This window comes from Bufo gargarizans, chromosome 3, assembly GCF_014858855.1.
Source record: "Bufo gargarizans isolate SCDJY-AF-19 chromosome 3, ASM1485885v1, whole genome shotgun sequence".
Lineage (NCBI taxonomy): Eukaryota > Metazoa > Chordata > Amphibia > Anura > Bufonidae > Bufo > Bufo gargarizans.
Window position 1 is genome coordinate 290,975,867 of NC_058082.1, and position 16,939 is coordinate 290,992,805.

General features: G+C 42.1%; 1 protein-coding gene across 7 annotated transcripts in view; it reads right to left on the reverse strand.

Annotated features, from left to right (window-relative positions):
- The window catches only part of CLTC (clathrin heavy chain), an 84,564-nt gene that overhangs the window by 22,903 nt on the left and 44,722 nt on the right, over positions 1-16,939 (reverse strand). For all 7 annotated transcript variants that reach the window (XM_044286316.1, XM_044286319.1, XM_044286318.1 and 4 more), the window contains 18 exons: positions 16,673-16,834; positions 15,844-15,957; positions 13,544-13,717; positions 13,104-13,301; positions 12,435-12,635; positions 12,090-12,242; positions 11,839-11,961; positions 10,903-11,040; positions 10,647-10,811; positions 9,294-9,474; positions 7,702-7,865; positions 4,513-4,638; positions 3,502-3,644; positions 3,152-3,386; positions 2,754-2,876; positions 2,008-2,153; positions 1,465-1,648; positions 1,188-1,380 (listed from right to left, as the gene is read on the reverse strand). In XM_044286316.1, coding sequence (XP_044142251.1) covers positions 1,188-1,380; positions 1,465-1,648; positions 2,008-2,153; positions 2,754-2,876; positions 3,152-3,386; positions 3,502-3,644; positions 4,513-4,638; positions 7,702-7,865; positions 9,294-9,474; positions 10,647-10,811; positions 10,903-11,040; positions 11,839-11,961; positions 12,090-12,242; positions 12,435-12,635; positions 13,104-13,301; positions 13,544-13,717; positions 15,844-15,957; positions 16,673-16,834 — 2,923 coding nt within the window. The remainder of the gene's footprint in view (positions 1-1,187; positions 1,381-1,464; positions 1,649-2,007; positions 2,154-2,753; positions 2,877-3,151; positions 3,387-3,501; positions 3,645-4,512; positions 4,639-7,701; positions 7,866-9,293; positions 9,475-10,646; positions 10,812-10,902; positions 11,041-11,838; positions 11,962-12,089; positions 12,243-12,434; positions 12,636-13,103; positions 13,302-13,543; positions 13,718-15,843; positions 15,958-16,672; positions 16,835-16,939) is intronic.

The following is a 16,939-nucleotide window of genomic DNA, read 5'->3' on the forward strand; positions in this document are numbered from 1 at the left end:
ATCCAGAGGATAGATAATCAGTTAAAACAGTGCAGAACCCTTTAAGAAAGGTCATCAATAGCAGATCAGCAGTAGTCCGACTCCCAGTAGCCTAGCTGATCAGCTGTTTTTAGGAGCCATTTTCATTTGAATGTGAGCAGTGCAGCAGTAACCAGGCATGTCCACTATGTGTATGAGCATTGGCCACTACAGTGTATGCACCTTAGTGATTTCAGTAGGTCCTGAAACAGCCGATCAGTGGGGATGCTGGGTGTCCGACCTGACAGATTTAATATTGATTACCGATCCTAAGTAAAAGCCATTAAAAGGGCTTGTTTATACTGATGACATCCTCAGGATAGGTCATTAGTATCTGATTGGATGGATCAGACCTCCAGAACCCCTCTCGATAAAGCTGTTTTGAAAAGACTGCAGCCCTTAGTGAGCATTGCAGCCGTTTCCTTGGCCAATGAGGACATATTCATCAGTCACATGGTCTATGTGCAGCTCAGTCCTATTCAAGCACAGCTGCTAACCAACGGACGGGTGCTGTACTTGGTAAGCTGCGAGGAGGCCACTATGCTCACTAAAGAGCCTAGGCCTCCCCAAACAGCTGAGCGGCATGTTGAGGATAGGTCATCATTATAAAACACTTGGTAAACCCCTTTAATAGTAAAGATCCTGAACACCCAGGCCCAGTAACTTGTCCTGCTTTCCCAATGAAATAATTCTGGAGCAACTTCTTGCCTTGTACTGTTCCTCTGTTATTTCTCTTAGAAATGTATGAATACATGTATGACAAATGGGTGTTACTGCTTGTGCAATGCCCTCCCCACAGTGCGGCACTGCACAATCACAGCTGACAGTATGAAACTATGGAGGGACGGCCCCCTTTGGCAACAAGAAAAGTAACACCCAGGTATCAATTTATACATACATTTCTCGGAGGAATAACAGACATACCAGGAAGGGTGACAGCTCCTCGTTAAATAAGAAATTAGTTGCATCACCCTACACAACAAATGCAGGACAGAGCCCAGGAGCTGTGTCTGCGTATATATTTAAAGCTGCTACCTAGTTTGATTCATCTGGTATAAACTCTCTTGTTCTGATATAATGGTCTTATTTTATCATCCACTCATGCTTTACATTAGGCCGGTTTCACATGTCACTCTGCTGTACTAAGCAGTGTGAACAAACAAACATACCACTAGCATTGGCAGCCTGGACAACTTCCATGTAAGAAGACGGATCATCTGCTTTAATGTAGGAGTCAATTGCTTCTTTGACCATTCCTTTCTGCAGCTGAGCCTTTGCCAGTTGGCTCCAAACGGCTGGCTCATTGCAGCGCTCAGCAAATTCATAAGCACGGTCCAGATTTCCAATGTGTTCAATCAAAACCTAAAACAGATGAAAAAAAGTCATTAAAATCTTGACACAGGGGAGACAAGTGATAAGAAGATAAATTAAAAACTGCTGCCTTGCCTGTATGGCAGAAGTGTTCACATCAAATTTCCTGAAAATGGCAAAGGCTTCCTCGTACAGCTCATTACTGATGGCGATATTTGCAATATCAGGAGCATCATAGTTATCCAGACGATTAATATATTCCATAACCCTGGTGCGGTCAGCTTTAATAGCAGTCAGGATCAGCAAGTTCTGGAGATTTCTGAGAAGGAAAATGAATGAACTTCAGTAAATATATGATTGCCAAAACGTTTCACAGACAATGCAGCAGAACAAACAACAAAAAACACAAAAGAACCAAACTACTGGCCCCATGGCATAGAAACTGAGGCGACCTCTCCACCATCACAACCAGGCATTCTGATAACAAAAACAGGACTGCAGTTTAAAACGGCAGCAATGGAGGTGACTTCCGAAGAATTTTGTTAGACTGGTTCTCTGGACCGTCAGAGTGGAAAAATGAAGACTTTTGAATGTTTTGTACTGGGAATCTTACATTATTTTAATACTTTCTTTCATTTCAGTGATTAGTGTTTTGTAACATTTTATATCCAAACCTACCTGTGCTCACTGAAGACTGAATTATCTAAAACAATCTTCTCCAATAGCTCAATGAGTTCATTGGGAAGGTCTGCGGTCATGAAAGCTTTTACAGTAACAGACACTTCTTCTGGGTCTTGGGTTTCTGACAATGCTGTTTGTACGACCTGGAAAGAATGGATATTGCTTTATTTGGAAGAGAACGCACTCACAGTGCAAAATGACTCGGGTTTCAGCACAAGCGAGTTTTTCATCCTGATGAGATGTGTGTAGCAAACGCATAGCATCCAGACCGAATCCTGACCAATTTATTTCAATGGGCGTGTGTACATGAGCTGTTTTCAAGCATATTTGTGTTCAGGAAGAAAAAATTGCAGCATGTTCTATAATGTGCATTTTTCATACACCTCTGGCTCTATAGAGGTGAGTGGGGCTTGTTTGCAAAACGGAAGGCATCCGGATGTAATGTGTTTTTCACTAATTACAAGGAGATGTTGAGTGTTATTCTTTAGTTTTTCTAAACGCATGTAAAAAAAAAAAAAAAAAGCATGAAATCTGGATGCCAAATGTCTTTCACTGATGGTTGGTAAGAGATCAGTTTTTTTCTTTCACGAATGCAATCCAGATGGAAGAAAAACTGAAACACTGAACACAATCTCAGAAAGCACCGATTCAACTTGTGTGCAAAACAATCATTTTTTTCCTGAACAGATCCTGACAATCTGTATCGCTTGTGTGAAAGAAGCATAATAAGTTGTGGAACGTACCTGATCAATAAGAGGCCTTCTGTATGGATTGCTTTCCAACAACACACTGGCCCACAATTCAGGGTCTTTACGGCGTACCAGATATCTTGACAGGCTTTTAAAGAGTGAGTTTTCATTGCAAACCTGAAAAGAAACACAAAACAAAATGTATACTTTCATTAGTTTTATTTTCATATTACGTAGTGCACAAAAGTTATCCGAGCATCAACGTTCTCAATCTTCATCTGGGAAAGAAAATAAATTTATATAAAATGTACCCTACAACTGCCATATCGCCACCCAATGGGGAGTGTCGGCTAGAGTCCTCGCCCAAATGGGGAGTGTCCCCACCCAAAAACTTTTACACATTTCAATAAGTCAACCAAAATTTCCACAAGGCATATAGAAGCAGCACATACATTGATGAGCTCCAAGTCACACTGTCCTCTCTCATATGCAACACAAGCCAGATGGGGATCTCTCTTTTCACAATACTTTCCAACAACTCTGCTGTCATAATAGGGGTTTTCACGAAGGAAGCGCTCTGGGTTGTTGTTACTGTCAATGTAAATCTTTGCCAGGGCATTGTGGGTTGCTGGCTCCTCACAGCCTTCATGGATCCTAGACTCCAACCATGGCAGCAGCAACTTTAACCTAAAAGGAAAAATAAAATACCCAAGCTAATTTAGATGATATAGTGTATGGCATCCGCTCGTGTGAAACAGCCCTAAGAGGACAATCATACACTAAGGGAATGTGCGGCACCTACCTGTTTCTTTTTTCAACTTCAGCAACAAGTTCATCAGTGGAGAATTGTCCCCTCACTACAAGGATGAGGCTCTTGATTACATCCTCAGAGCAATCTACATCAAGCAGGCCACCAATAACCACAGGCAATCGGCTAGGGTTAACCTTGAGAGATAAAAAATATAGTAAGTCTTAATCCCAAAAATGCACAGTGCAGAGCATAAAAATTGAAAACAAAAACCAACAGCCTGCATGTCTAGTTTCTCCTGTCCCTGGCGATCAGCTGTTCTTTAAGGCCAAACCAAGTCTGGCCAGATATACCCCCTGAAAGTAGCACTACAAGCCAGCCATTCAAATGAATCGCCATCCATGTAATACATCGCCTCTCCAGTCTACAGAATGGCTCTTAAGCAGAGAACCGCCTGGAGAGAGGCAGTCTTCATGAGGCTACTCCTTTAAAGAAGGAAGAAGAGTATTCCATTACAAAATAGAGGAGATAGGAAGGAAATTTCACAAATGCTACTAAAGCAGCTAACTGCTTTAGCTAAAGTAATTATTACTACCTTATACTAGAGAGAGATTTCTCTCTAACTGACCCTAAAGTTGGCCATACATTGCGGGATCGTTCGTACAAATGATCCCACCAACTAAACTGCCCGACCTGGCTGTCAGTCTTCAATATAACACAGACTCCCTGGTGCTTGAGTACAAAGGCAAGTGATTGGCTGAATTCAGCCGATCATGCAATCAATATGAAGTTTCAGCCAATAAACGGCCTAATTTTTCCAGTACGGTGGACATTTTCGGCAGCGATCGCTTGTTCGCCCTAGTTTTCAAACGACAGTCGGAAGGGATTGCCGAAATCTGCCATTCCAGCCGACTTTAATCTTATGTGTATGGCCACCATAAAAAAGCAGCCTACAATTGGATGATAAATGCTGGGGCTTGCTAACAAGACAATTACTGCAATGACAGAGCAAAACTTATATGTTTCATTAAGAGAAAAAAATATAAACAGGCTCAGATGACTTACCTTCTGGACATAAATCTCAATATACTTCTGCAGATTGTTTCTGTACAGATACAGGACAAGATCATGGACAAAGTCAAAGCGGTCACATACAATTATGAGTGGCAGCTGGTCTGTAAGTTTAGCTTCCTGCAACGATGCATAAAACGGGAAACATGTAAAACCATACAATTTAGCAATCACTAACTACCCAAGCATCAGTATATCAAATGTTATACAATCAAATAAACAATCAAATAACAATGATCTGTACAATATAAAGGTTTCTGACGCGGATGCATGCCATTGTCATTAATATCAGCTATAACTGTACTGCGGACAGACTGATATTGGTTGCAGAGCTATATCACTAAGTTTCTGCAATAGTCGCACAGCACTCTATAATAAAATTTATTTCCAGCCAACAAAACAAAGGAAACCTTAAAATGTCCCTTTTTCCACATGACAATCCTACGTACACAATTAACACCAAAAAAGGAGACCCGTATGAGATTTACCTTGTACAAGTCCTGCTCATTCCACAGACAAAAGGAAAAGCACAAAAAATAATAACTTCCATCAGGAAAAGCTTGAAATACATTAACATGGGTCTATATGGGGTACTAAGTCTAAAACTTGTCAAGGCAATTCAAGCATTCAGTAAATGTAAGAAAGGTAACTACCGTAAGTGTAGAATGCAATTGTAACAGGCAATGGAAAAAAGCTCCAGAACCTGCAATCTGGCATCTATACCTTCACCTCTGCAGGCCAAAGCAACATGGCCAGTTGGCGGCAAAGTTTATGCATCAGCCTCAAATTTAGGCACCATTCACACGACTGTATTGGTCTGCATCCGATCCGTATTTTTTGCAGATACAATGGAGACCAATTCATTTCCGAAAAAAAACAAAAAAAAAAACAAAACAAACAAAAACTGCACACCTTAAGGCTACTTTCACACCTGCGTTTAGGTGCGGATCCGTCTGGAGGCGGAACGGAGCCAAACTGATGCATTCTGAACGGATCCTTATCCATTCAGAATGCATTGGGGCTGAACTGATCCGTTTTGGGCTGCTTGTGAGAGCCTTGAAACTGATCTCACAGGCAGACCCAGAAACGGCAGTGTGAAAGTAGCCTAAGCTGTCCGCATCTGTATGTCCGTTCCACAGAAAGTCCTATTATTGTCCGTTTTACAGACTAGCATAGGCATTGTTACAATGGGTTTGCAAAAAAATTAAAAGTGATGCAACATGGATGTCATCTGTATTTTTTGCAGATCCACATTGTCGCAAATTGCTAAATATATACGGTCATGTGAATGCACCCTTAAATCCTCTCTGACATGTCACAAGACATGTGAGAAGTTATTGTGGGGCTACGTAAATGCTTTCCATTTCCAAATCTTGGCGATTTAAAGTGTATCTTTAGTTCTACAGAGAAACGATTATAGTGCAGGAGCGTGCACAATGACCGCTTTTCTAAATATATTGCGTATCAGAGTCGGCTTCTAATTAGCAGCACAAACTAGGGATCGACCGATATAGATTTTTTAGGGCCGATACCGATAATTTGTGAACTTTCAGGCTGATAGCCGATAATTTATACCGATATTCTGGGAATTTTCATTTTTGAAAAATAAAATAAAAATTCCTACACAAATCTGCTGAAAATTAATGTTTATTGTTAATGTGTATTTTTTTTTTTTTTTTTGTTAATCTTTCTTTTTCATTTATACTTAATATTTTGGTGTTTTATTTTTTTACTAACTTTTAGCCCCCTTAGGGACTAGAACCCTTGTCCTATTCACCCTGATAGAGATCTATCAGGGTGAATAGGAGCTCACACTGTCCCTGCTGCTCTGTGCTTTGTGCACACAGCAGCATGGAGCTTACTATGACAGCCAGGGCTTCAATAGCGTCCTGGCTGTCATGGTAACCGATCAGAGCCCCAGCATTACACTGCTGGGGCTCCGATCGGAGGAGCAGGGGATCCTGTGGGGGGGGGGGGGGGCGCCACCAATGTCTAATACTGGGGTGGGGGGGGGACTGCACCACCAATGTCTAATACTGGGCTTGGGGGGGCACACTGTGCCACCAATGAAGCTTAATCTCTCATTCATTCATATACAGGAGGCGGGAGCTGGCTGCAGAATCACATTGCCGGCTCCCGACCTCTATGAGCAGTAGCTGCGATCCGCAGCACCTGAGGGGTTAACTACAGCAGATCACAGCTATTGCTCATAGAGGTCGGGAGCCGGCTATGTGATTCTGCAGCCAGTTCCCGCCTACTGTTCAATTTGAAATTAGAATGAATGAGAGATTTCTCTTCATTGGTGGCGCAGTGGCCACAGCCCCTCCCCTTCTCTTGTCCCCTGTCCTTTCATTGGCGGCAGCAGCACAGTGGGGAGGGAGACACTGCTTCATTCTCCCCTGTGCTGCTAAGGGGAACACAGTGTTCCCCATACGCTATCGGAATATCGGCAAAATAAATGCCGATACCGATAGCGGTCAAAATCCTGAATATCGTCCGATAATATCGGTAAAACCGATAATCGGTCGATCCCTAGCACAAACCAGCCATAGTCCATGCTTGGGCTGCTCAGATCCCCATGTATTAGGGGACACACAGTCCTTCTTGGTCTCCAAAGCTCCTGTATTCACCAAGGCAGCCAGCATTGTAGATTCCCATTACAACCTACAGCCGTGGCTCCCATACTGAATACAGAAGCCTAGGAGGCCAAGAAGAACAGTGTCTCCCTACTGCCTAGCTATAAGTGAATGTGTGTGATGTAAATTTTTCCCCAATTTACTATATTATATATTTAGCAACTACAAAAGTCCTTTAAAGCCATTCCAGGTCTTTGCAATAAGATCATGGTTTTCCACTATAAATGGCCACCATAGTGTCCCCAGTTAATAAACTGTCCTGTCTTCTCTGTAGATAGTACAGCTGCGTCTGGACAGGGGGCTCTCGAATTCTGCAGTTGCACATTTCAAGGAAAGTGGAACTGAACTTATAAATCGTATCTGGACCAACCAGAAACTAGGTGGTCCAAAAAAGGGTACGAAAGTGAGGGGGAAAAAAAAAAAAAAAAAAAAAAGCTACATTTACATTGCATTTTTTTCAGGAGACCGAACCTCAGCAATATTTTAAAAGGAGGTGTGTGTTCGAATAATATTTTAGGTTGCTACACAGTGTAAACTAAGAAATTACCTTGAGGAAGTTTTTCACACGCTCTGGGTCATAACAGTTACTCTCTCTGCAAATTCTCTCAACTTCTTTTATCTGACCAGTTTTGCAAGCTGCCTGAATGTACTTGAAGTGAACGTCAGGATCTTGGCTGAAGTTAACAATAGAGCCCAGGAAATAAAATAGCCCTATAGAAACAAGGTTAAAAACACACTTATCTCAGATAAAATAAATTATTCAATAAAAAAAGTTTCTTTGGGGTTGTACCAATAAAATTAACCAAAATGAGCACAACATGTTCCCCATTCAGCCCTGCACAGCTAGTCCTGGAGAACAGGCCTATGGGGAAAAACAGCTCATCTTTCCCCCTAGCTGTGACTGGATCGCGGCACAGCCAGGGAGAAGGAGACGCCCATTGAGAAACACTGGAATCTCCTCCTCTCTGTACCGATGCACACGATTAACATACTGAGCGCGAAACTGCAGGGAGGCACAGCAGGGCGTATGAGCGATATTTATTAAAAAAATAAAATAAAAAAAACTGTCAGGGTGGCACACAACATGAAAAGGTCCTGAAAAACAGAAGTGTTTTAGTGTTTTTTGCCAAAATCCCATGGACTTGCCATGATTGGGTGCATATGCTGATTTATTTTTTTTTTCTTTTTACAACTAGAAACAAGCCATAGAAATGGCAAACCACAGAAATACCAAAGCCAAATGTTTGCAAGCTAGCGGTCCGTGCTCCACTTCCCAAAACCATTCCAAATAGACTACGCTTTAGGGTCCATTCACACAACCGTATGCATTTTGTGGATCCACAAATCTGCAAAACACGGACACCGGCAATGTGCGTTCTGCATTGTGCGGACCGCACATCGCTGGCACTATAATAGAAAATGCCTAATCTTGTTTGCAATCGCAGCCAAGAATAGGACATGTTCTATTCTTTTCGGGAACAGAATTGCAGACCCAGAAGTGCGGATCTGCGTTTCCGGATAGAAATGAATGGGTCCGCAATTCCGTTCCGCAAAATGCGGAACGGAATTGCGGACGTGTGAATGGAGCCTTAAAGTGGGCCAGAAGCATCTGCAGGCTGGTTATCATGAGATGCTAATATGAAAAGCATTTTATTCATACAAGTCTCTGATGTCTCTAATCTTAGGAGTCCTATGGGCAGTCCTACTCAGTTACTGACAGCCTTTCACCTATGACTGTGCATACAGAGATAGCAGTCAAGCACTAAGACTGCCTACTGGACTCCTAAGCCCAGAAAGACCACTGTAAATAAATAAAATATAGCAATCTGCTCAGCTCCTCATTTTACCATTAGTCATTTTGGGATATTATGACAAAGTGGAGGTAGCACATTTTTAATAGATCGATATGTCTACACGGGATCTTACACTACAAATATACGCTTTTTAACTAACCAGCCAAGATAATTGAGCTACTAAAAACAGTGCATAAAAGAAAACCTCATGTATGTCATGATCAATAAGTTAAACGTTCTCAAGAACCACAAACAACCCCCCCCCCCCGCCCCCCTTATACATAGAACATTTCAATTTTTGATTCAATGCCTGCTCTAAATTTATTTTTCTTCACTCCCAACGCACCTTCAAAACTCTTGAACGATTCAAAAAGTTCAATCAGAGACTGGGTAGAAAGCTGCTCATGGTACTTGGAGGCCACCTGTACACATATCTGCAGGTTTTGCCGGATATTTGCAGAAAGCATTGCACGCAAGCACTCAAGAGAGTCTTCAACGGACAGAGAGCCAAAGTAATTAACAAGCCACTGCAAAAGGAAACGGGGAGAAAATGTGTTAGACATTGTTAATTTTCAAAATATTCTACCAAAAAAGGAATACAACATATATACTGACAAGTCTGTGACATAACTGCAGCGGGGACACCTTCTCTGTGCAACATAAAGGGGCCCCAAACACTACATAGTCTGGGAAGGGGGAGGTATGTACGGACTTAAGGCAGCACAGAGGAGATTTATCACAACTTGTGCAAAGGAAAACTGGATTAGTTGCCCATGGGAGCTAATCATGTTCCACTTTTCATTTTCCAAAGGAGCTCTGAAAAATGAAATGTGATAGGTTGTCATGGGCAACTATGCCTGGTTTACTTTGCACCAGTTTTGATAAATCTTCCTCTCCATTCTGGAGACACTGGAGTAAAGAAGGGCATTGAAAAAGAAAACCCATACCAACATAGAATTGGAAAGCCCTGTGCATTATATTACGAGTGGTATGTTTGCATCTAGCAAAAGGCATTATTAAACCATTGTAACAGTGTAAATGAATGGGGGCCGCTGATGGATGGGAACCTCCATCAATGGCCATTTTCAGGGTGCAGCGCCACCAAGCAGGGGCATAACATGAATTAGTCATTAAACCATCGGACATTGGCATCAATTGTTTAAAGCGCACCTGTCAGCAGATTTGTACCTATGACACTGGCTGACCTGTTACATGTGCGCTTGGCAGCTGAAGGCATCTGTGTCGGTCCCATGTTCATATGTGCACGGATTGCTGAGAAAAATGAAATATATGCAACTGCCTACACTAAAGACTTTGACATGAACAGGCAGTGTAATCATCATCATGACTGGCCCTGTCAAAGTGCAGAGGACACAGTAGTTGCAGAGAGCTGAGCCTCATTTGCACATACTAAAACATCATTTTTCTCAGCAATGCGGGCACTTATGAACATGGGACCAACACAGATGCCTTCAGCTGCCAAGTGCACATACAACAGGTCAGCCAGTTTCATAGTACAAATCTGCTGACGGATGCCCTTTAATAATGCCTATTACTAGCAGCATGTGCTGTTCCTAGCACATGTACAGCTAGTAATAGCTGTGCTAAATAAACTACAAAGGCCTGGAAAACCTTATTAATATTCGGAATTCCTATTTGCACAGTCTTCGCTCCTACAAAAGAGGGTTGAACATCTTACCTCTGGATTGAGAAGATGAGTGTGGACAACTGCACGCTTGATGTCATACAGATCTGTGAAGTGTTCTAGAGCTCTTTGCAGTAGACCCGCTTTTTCACAAAGCTGGGCGATGTGGGCACGATCATAGTGTGTGAACATCTGGTTGCCCAAGATAGCATCTGCAACCTACATGGAGACACAGAGATTAGCACTAAACAACATGACAGATGTCAGCTTACAATTGAGCCTATATTTTAGAACTGTTAGGGCAGACTACCTGTGGAGCATGCATTAGGTTCATCTCAAGCAAGCGTGTTTGCAAGGGACCCTCGCTGGGGCGGTTGTTCTTTAGAGCATCCAGCAGAAAAGCGGTACACTGCTGGATTAGATTGTATTCCATAAAGACATCCACAATCTGTGAAAAGAAAACATTCTGTTAATACCACACAGTGCACAGTAAACGTTTTTCGTTAATTTTCAAATTGTAATTACTTAAAAAATATAAAAATAATCTAACTTTTTGGTACTATTTTGCATTCCAACCTAACAGGGTTTTCCAAGAGTAAGGGTCCATTCACACGTCCGTCGTTTCTTTCCTGATCTGTTCCATTTTTTGCGGAACAGATCTGGACCAGATCTGGACCCATTCATTTTCAATGGGTCCTGAAAAAAAAAAAAAAAAATCAAACATTGTGCTGTCCGATTTTTTTCAGGACCCATTGAAAATGAATGGGTCCAGATCTGTTCCACAAAAAAACGGAACAGATCAGGAAAGAAACAACGGACGCGTGAATGGACCCTAATACTGATGACCTATCCCCAGGACAGATGGGCTGACCAGTGAGCCTTTTCACAGCTCACCATGCACAGTGCCGTACATTGTATAATGGCTGTGCTTGGTACTCCAGCCCAGGTCTATTCGTTTGAATGGGGGTTGAGCTGCATATAGGCCATGCAACCAGTAAATGTGAGGTCACTGGCTTAAGAAGAGGCCACAGTGCTCACTAGCCTCTTCAAACAGCCAATAGGCGAGGGTTCCGGAAGTCAGACCCCCACCGTTCAGATGAATGACCTATTTGGAAGACAGGTCATCAGTATTGTTCTAAAGGAAAAACCCTTTAAGGCAATAGGCCATAGAATTGTAAAACAAAAAAATCTATTGTGTACCCAGAATTATTTGTCAGATGCTTTTAGCATTGTCAATTTCCTTTACCTGTGTGATATCAGCAAGTGGCTCCTCGTCCTGCACCAACATCTGAGCAAATTGCTGGCCTTGATCTGGGTTAATTCTCATGACATTTCTCAGCAGGAAAATCCAGTCAGGGGTGTATCCAACCTGCAACATACAAACAGTGCAAATTCACGCAATATAATCTACTCATTTGTAAAATAAATAGAATAAAAAAAAATGATAAAATGAATGATGCAAATATATAAAAAATAATAATACAGCAACCATCATACCTTTTTAGCATATAGGACAATTTTCTGAACCTGCCCAGTTTCTGCGAAACACTGAATAACCTTGTTAGGAACATTAGCCCTCAGGTAAACACTCAAAGCCAATGTTGGGTCCACAGACTTCACAAGATCTCCCAGCTCCTCTGAGCACTCAAGCTGAAAAATAAATAAATATATTATATTATATAAAAAATTTATAACACCGAACCACATACTTTAACAAGAAGTATTTCTTACAGATAAGTATTGTATAGACAGTATATAATATATAAAGTGGAATAAGAAGCTCCACTACCACCATTTCAGCATATTAAACAATGGCTAAGATATCACATGCTTGAGACAAACCTTATCTTCCTTGAGCCACTTCTCAAGAAGCTGCTTGCGACCCTGCTGTAGGACAGGTCTACATAATTCCAGAGACTCGTATTTATTCAGCTGACCCTGGTCCAAGAGAATGCCGAAATACTGTAGCAGTGGCGAGGTCTGACCAGGCTGTGCAGGAACGCTTTGAAAGCGTCTTATTGTCTCTGGAGTACGAAGAATACCCTAGAGTAAAACAGATAAACTGTCAAACACAGAAAAACTAAAATGACTGTAGATTGCAAATTTAAAATCAATCCCACTTGTCCTTGGCTACCAAAAGGAAGCCATTATATTACCGAAAGGTCCAAACAAAGGGCACTTTTTTGTGCATGAACTTTACATTCAGTCAACACTGCTGCTGTCCATTTTTAAGCCAGTCAATGCCATAAACAATACCCATTACTAAAACAAAGGGCAAAACGCTAAACTTTTCACTCAACCGACATTTAGACATTCACTGAATTTTGGCGAAAAGTAACTTGCATTAAAGGGCCTTTACATTTATAGAATATCTTTCAAGGGCTCTTCGGCGCCCTGTTAGTTGCACTTGGTGAGCCCACTGACTAATGAATAGCCCTTCTGAAGGAAGCAGAGTGTGATGTAGTCCATGGGATCATGGCCTACAAAATTTAATACCGAATAGCTGCTAACCTTTGGTGCATTTGCAGCCACCTTTGCTGCCTCTGAATAGTTTCCCTGGGCAAAGAGAGTATTAAATTTCCGAGCAAACAGTTCTTCTGCTCCGGCAAGATTGTTGCGGACAGCCATGCGCAGGGCTAGATCGGGGTTCTGCAGGACATTTGTGATGTATGGGATAATATTTTCTTCTTCTACACAGACAGACAGAACCTGAGAGCAAAAAAGACAAAAATACAAATGTATTAGCCAACTTGTGGCATTATTTAGTGACAATTCATCTACGGATGCGTGGTCTAATAACACACCTACAGCGTATGAGGTAATAGCCAAGTGATGGAGGATACCTGAAATCAGCTTTATTTATTTTTTTTTCCCCCAAGGAAAAAGGCCCTGTGCCTTACACCGAACCACACAGGAACAAGGACAGACAAGCTGCAAGTATCCAAATTTACCTGGCCCTTCCTGTTGACTCCAATAATTCCGGCAGTGGCTTCATGTGGTGCGGTGACAAATATGGTCTCTCCACTAATCCTGTTCATATAAATGCAGGTGCCAGTTTCAAGATCATAGAGGTGAATGTAGCCATACTTGGTAATTAAGAAGACAACATCATGTTTTTCACTAATCTATAGAGAGAATAAAAGTAGTAGTATTAGACGTTGGTGACAGGAGTACTGCAATCACAAACATGTTACAGTAAAGATTTCATACAATGGACTATTAAGGAGGACCTGTGTCTGCTGTGTCTTTTTAGTAAATAAGTATATCCCCCGTGAATTGACAATTCGGGAGGATCTATTCTTATAAGGGTTCATGCAAACTGCTGTAGTCCGTACTGTGGTCTGCAAATTGCGGATCCGCAAAACACGAATATTGGCCGCGTGCATTCTGCATCTTGTGGCATGGAATTTCCTGGCCTCTATAGAACAGTCCTATCCTTATCCGTCCTTAACAGACATCATTATTTTTTTACAGGGCCGCAGAATGGATATACGGATGTGGACAGCACACAGTGTGCAGTCTGCATATGTTGCAGCCCCACTGAAGTGAATGGGTCCGCATCAGATTGGCAAAAAATGAAGATCAGATGCAGAGATATATATATATATATATATATATATATATATATATATATATATATATATATATATATATATATATATGTGTGTGCATAAGCCCTAATAGAAGTTTAGGAATTAATCGCCAACTGGTTGTTAGCAGTTGGGGTGTGTCCTTGCATAGTCTGACACTGGTCAATCAGGGCTACCAGAAGCAGACTGTGCAGGGACAATCCTTTGACAAGAGGATGGCAACACCCACAAGGTAATGTATTCATCATTTTATAGTACGAATAGAGGAATAGCACAATGCAGAGGTATAAGAAAAAAAATGCTCCTGAATAGTTATTACATGAGGAATGCAGGTAGGGTAGTTACTAAAACAGATAAGCCGGGAATGGCAACAGGTTCATTTGCAGACTTAGCACAACATGCTGTACATACACCTCTATGGATTTTGCTAACTAGTAGAGTTCCTAGTGCAATTGGTCCCTGCTCGTAGACATAGGGGTAAATTTATCATAGGCCGACGACGTATTCCTGTCTATGATAACCAGGAGCGCTGCCGAGTGCTCCGCTTAATTTATGACGAGGCGTATAAATTTAGGCACAGCATTCAGTAGTCCGTGCATCTGAAGTGAAATCTATGCCAGCGTCTGAAGTAAAATATGATAAATGTGGGGGGGCTACTGGCCCTGCCCCCTCCCTAGAATACTTTAATGATAAATCTGCCACAAATTTTTCATGATCGCAGAGTGCACCTGTCCTTGTTATTAGATTGTTATATTGGTTCTCACATCCACATAATTGCTACCTTGTGTATAATGTTTATTGTGGTACTTGTGGTCCGCTGCGGGCATCCTCCACTGTATGCATTTTTGCTGGGGATTTTCATTAGCAACAGGCCACAAGTGCAGGATCTGCTCCTCTGAATATATGTGCATAACTGCATATGGGTTTGAGCATTTCCTGCCTGTTGAACACCACGCTATTCTTGTTAGTTTGCTTGTATATGGACGTGTATAAACACCAATTTAAATGTGCCTGTTTCCATCCACAGGCTACATTTAGGTGCACCCGCGAGGCCTTGGCCATATCAGCCAGTCTTGAATGGGACTCGCGGACTCCTCCCATTGCTAGCATGGTTACATGCTGGAGGTAACTGGCGAGTTGTCTGAGTCGGACCTCACACTCCTGTAATTCGCCCGCTGGCTCCTGGTATTGCCCACATGGCACAGGTAGGCGAGTGTTATGACTCAAGCTACTTGAGAAACCTTGGCGCGGTGCTTGGGCTCAGACATGTCCTCCATAGTAGGATATGTTGGCTAATCTCTCAATTTTAACATCAGTTTGAGGGCTTAGGTAGACCGCAGAGTGCACCTGTCTTTGTTATTAGATTGTTATATTGGTTCTCACATCCACATAATTGCTATCTTGTGTAGGATGTTTATTGTGGTACTTGTGGTTCACTGCAGGCATCCTCCACTGTATGCATTTTTGCTGGGGATCGTCATTAGCAACGAGCCACAAGTGCAGGATTTGCTCCCCTTTATATATATGCACAACTGCATGTGGGTTTGAGCACTTCCTGCCTGTTTAACACCATGCTATTCTTGTTAGTTTGCATGACAATATGACCAAGAATTGTCTACAGCTAACAGCACATTTAACTACAGAGTGTTCTAATATTATACCTGCATGGCAACAGGAAAGTCATTCTGGGCTTCTGGGGGGAAGAAAACATCCACTGCCTTCTTTGGGAAAGGCTGGTTACCAGTGGGGGGTGTTCCAACTTCTATGATATGCAACTGCAAAACAAAAGAAACGGATAAAGACACAGTAAAGACACTGGGGTCCTCCTAACTGGAACATACATTTTATAATCAGAGAAATAGAGTTATGTAAGCAGGGCTCAATTTGGAATGGAAAACTGAGGGCTTATCTTCAGGTGGGGATCAAACTCCCAGCAGATCAGCTGTTTAAAGAGGATGAGGCGCTCCAGTGAGTGCTGCAGCCTCCTCACAGTGCATCAAGCACAGCACCGTACCTTGTATAGTGGCAGTGTTTGGTATTGCAACTCAGCCTCATCCACCTGAATGGGACTGAGATGCACCTAGGCCATGGGACCAATGAACGAGACGTTATTAGATTAGGTAGGGGTTGTGGCGCTGAGGGCTCTTTAAACACCTGATCAGCGGGGGCTGCCAGGAGTCTGACCTCCACCAATCAGACATTGATGATCTATCCTGAGGATGTCCAAATCCTGGACACTCTCTTTAAAGGGGGTAGCCAATTTCTAAAAAATGTTTTGCCAAGAGCTAAAATTTATAGGGATAGTTGTAATGACCACTGATATGATGTCAGGCAAAACACCTTATATATTCTTTCATAAAAAATAATGTATCAGCGCGAATCAGTAAAAGAACTGTGCTTTAATGTACACTGATGAAATACTGTTCATATGTTCCTTTGAGCTTCCAGTATTTTTTGACACCCTCACTGCTGTAACATAGATCACCTTACCTTTCCTCCAGCCTGGCCTCTTACTGCAAAGCAGAACAAGGTGGACTCCTCCGCATTCCCTTCCATTTTGAACTGGGCAAAGCTGGCTGCGTGGCCCTCGATGGGTTGAGACACTTTCCTGTCCACAGAGTACAGCTGCATTGCGCCAACGACACGGTTTTGCTATGTAACAATAAATAATAAAATGTAACAAAGCTGAAAAGAGATTAACAGTATCACACAGAAATGTAAGTAATCAAACAAACAAGATTTGCTATATAGTCCTAG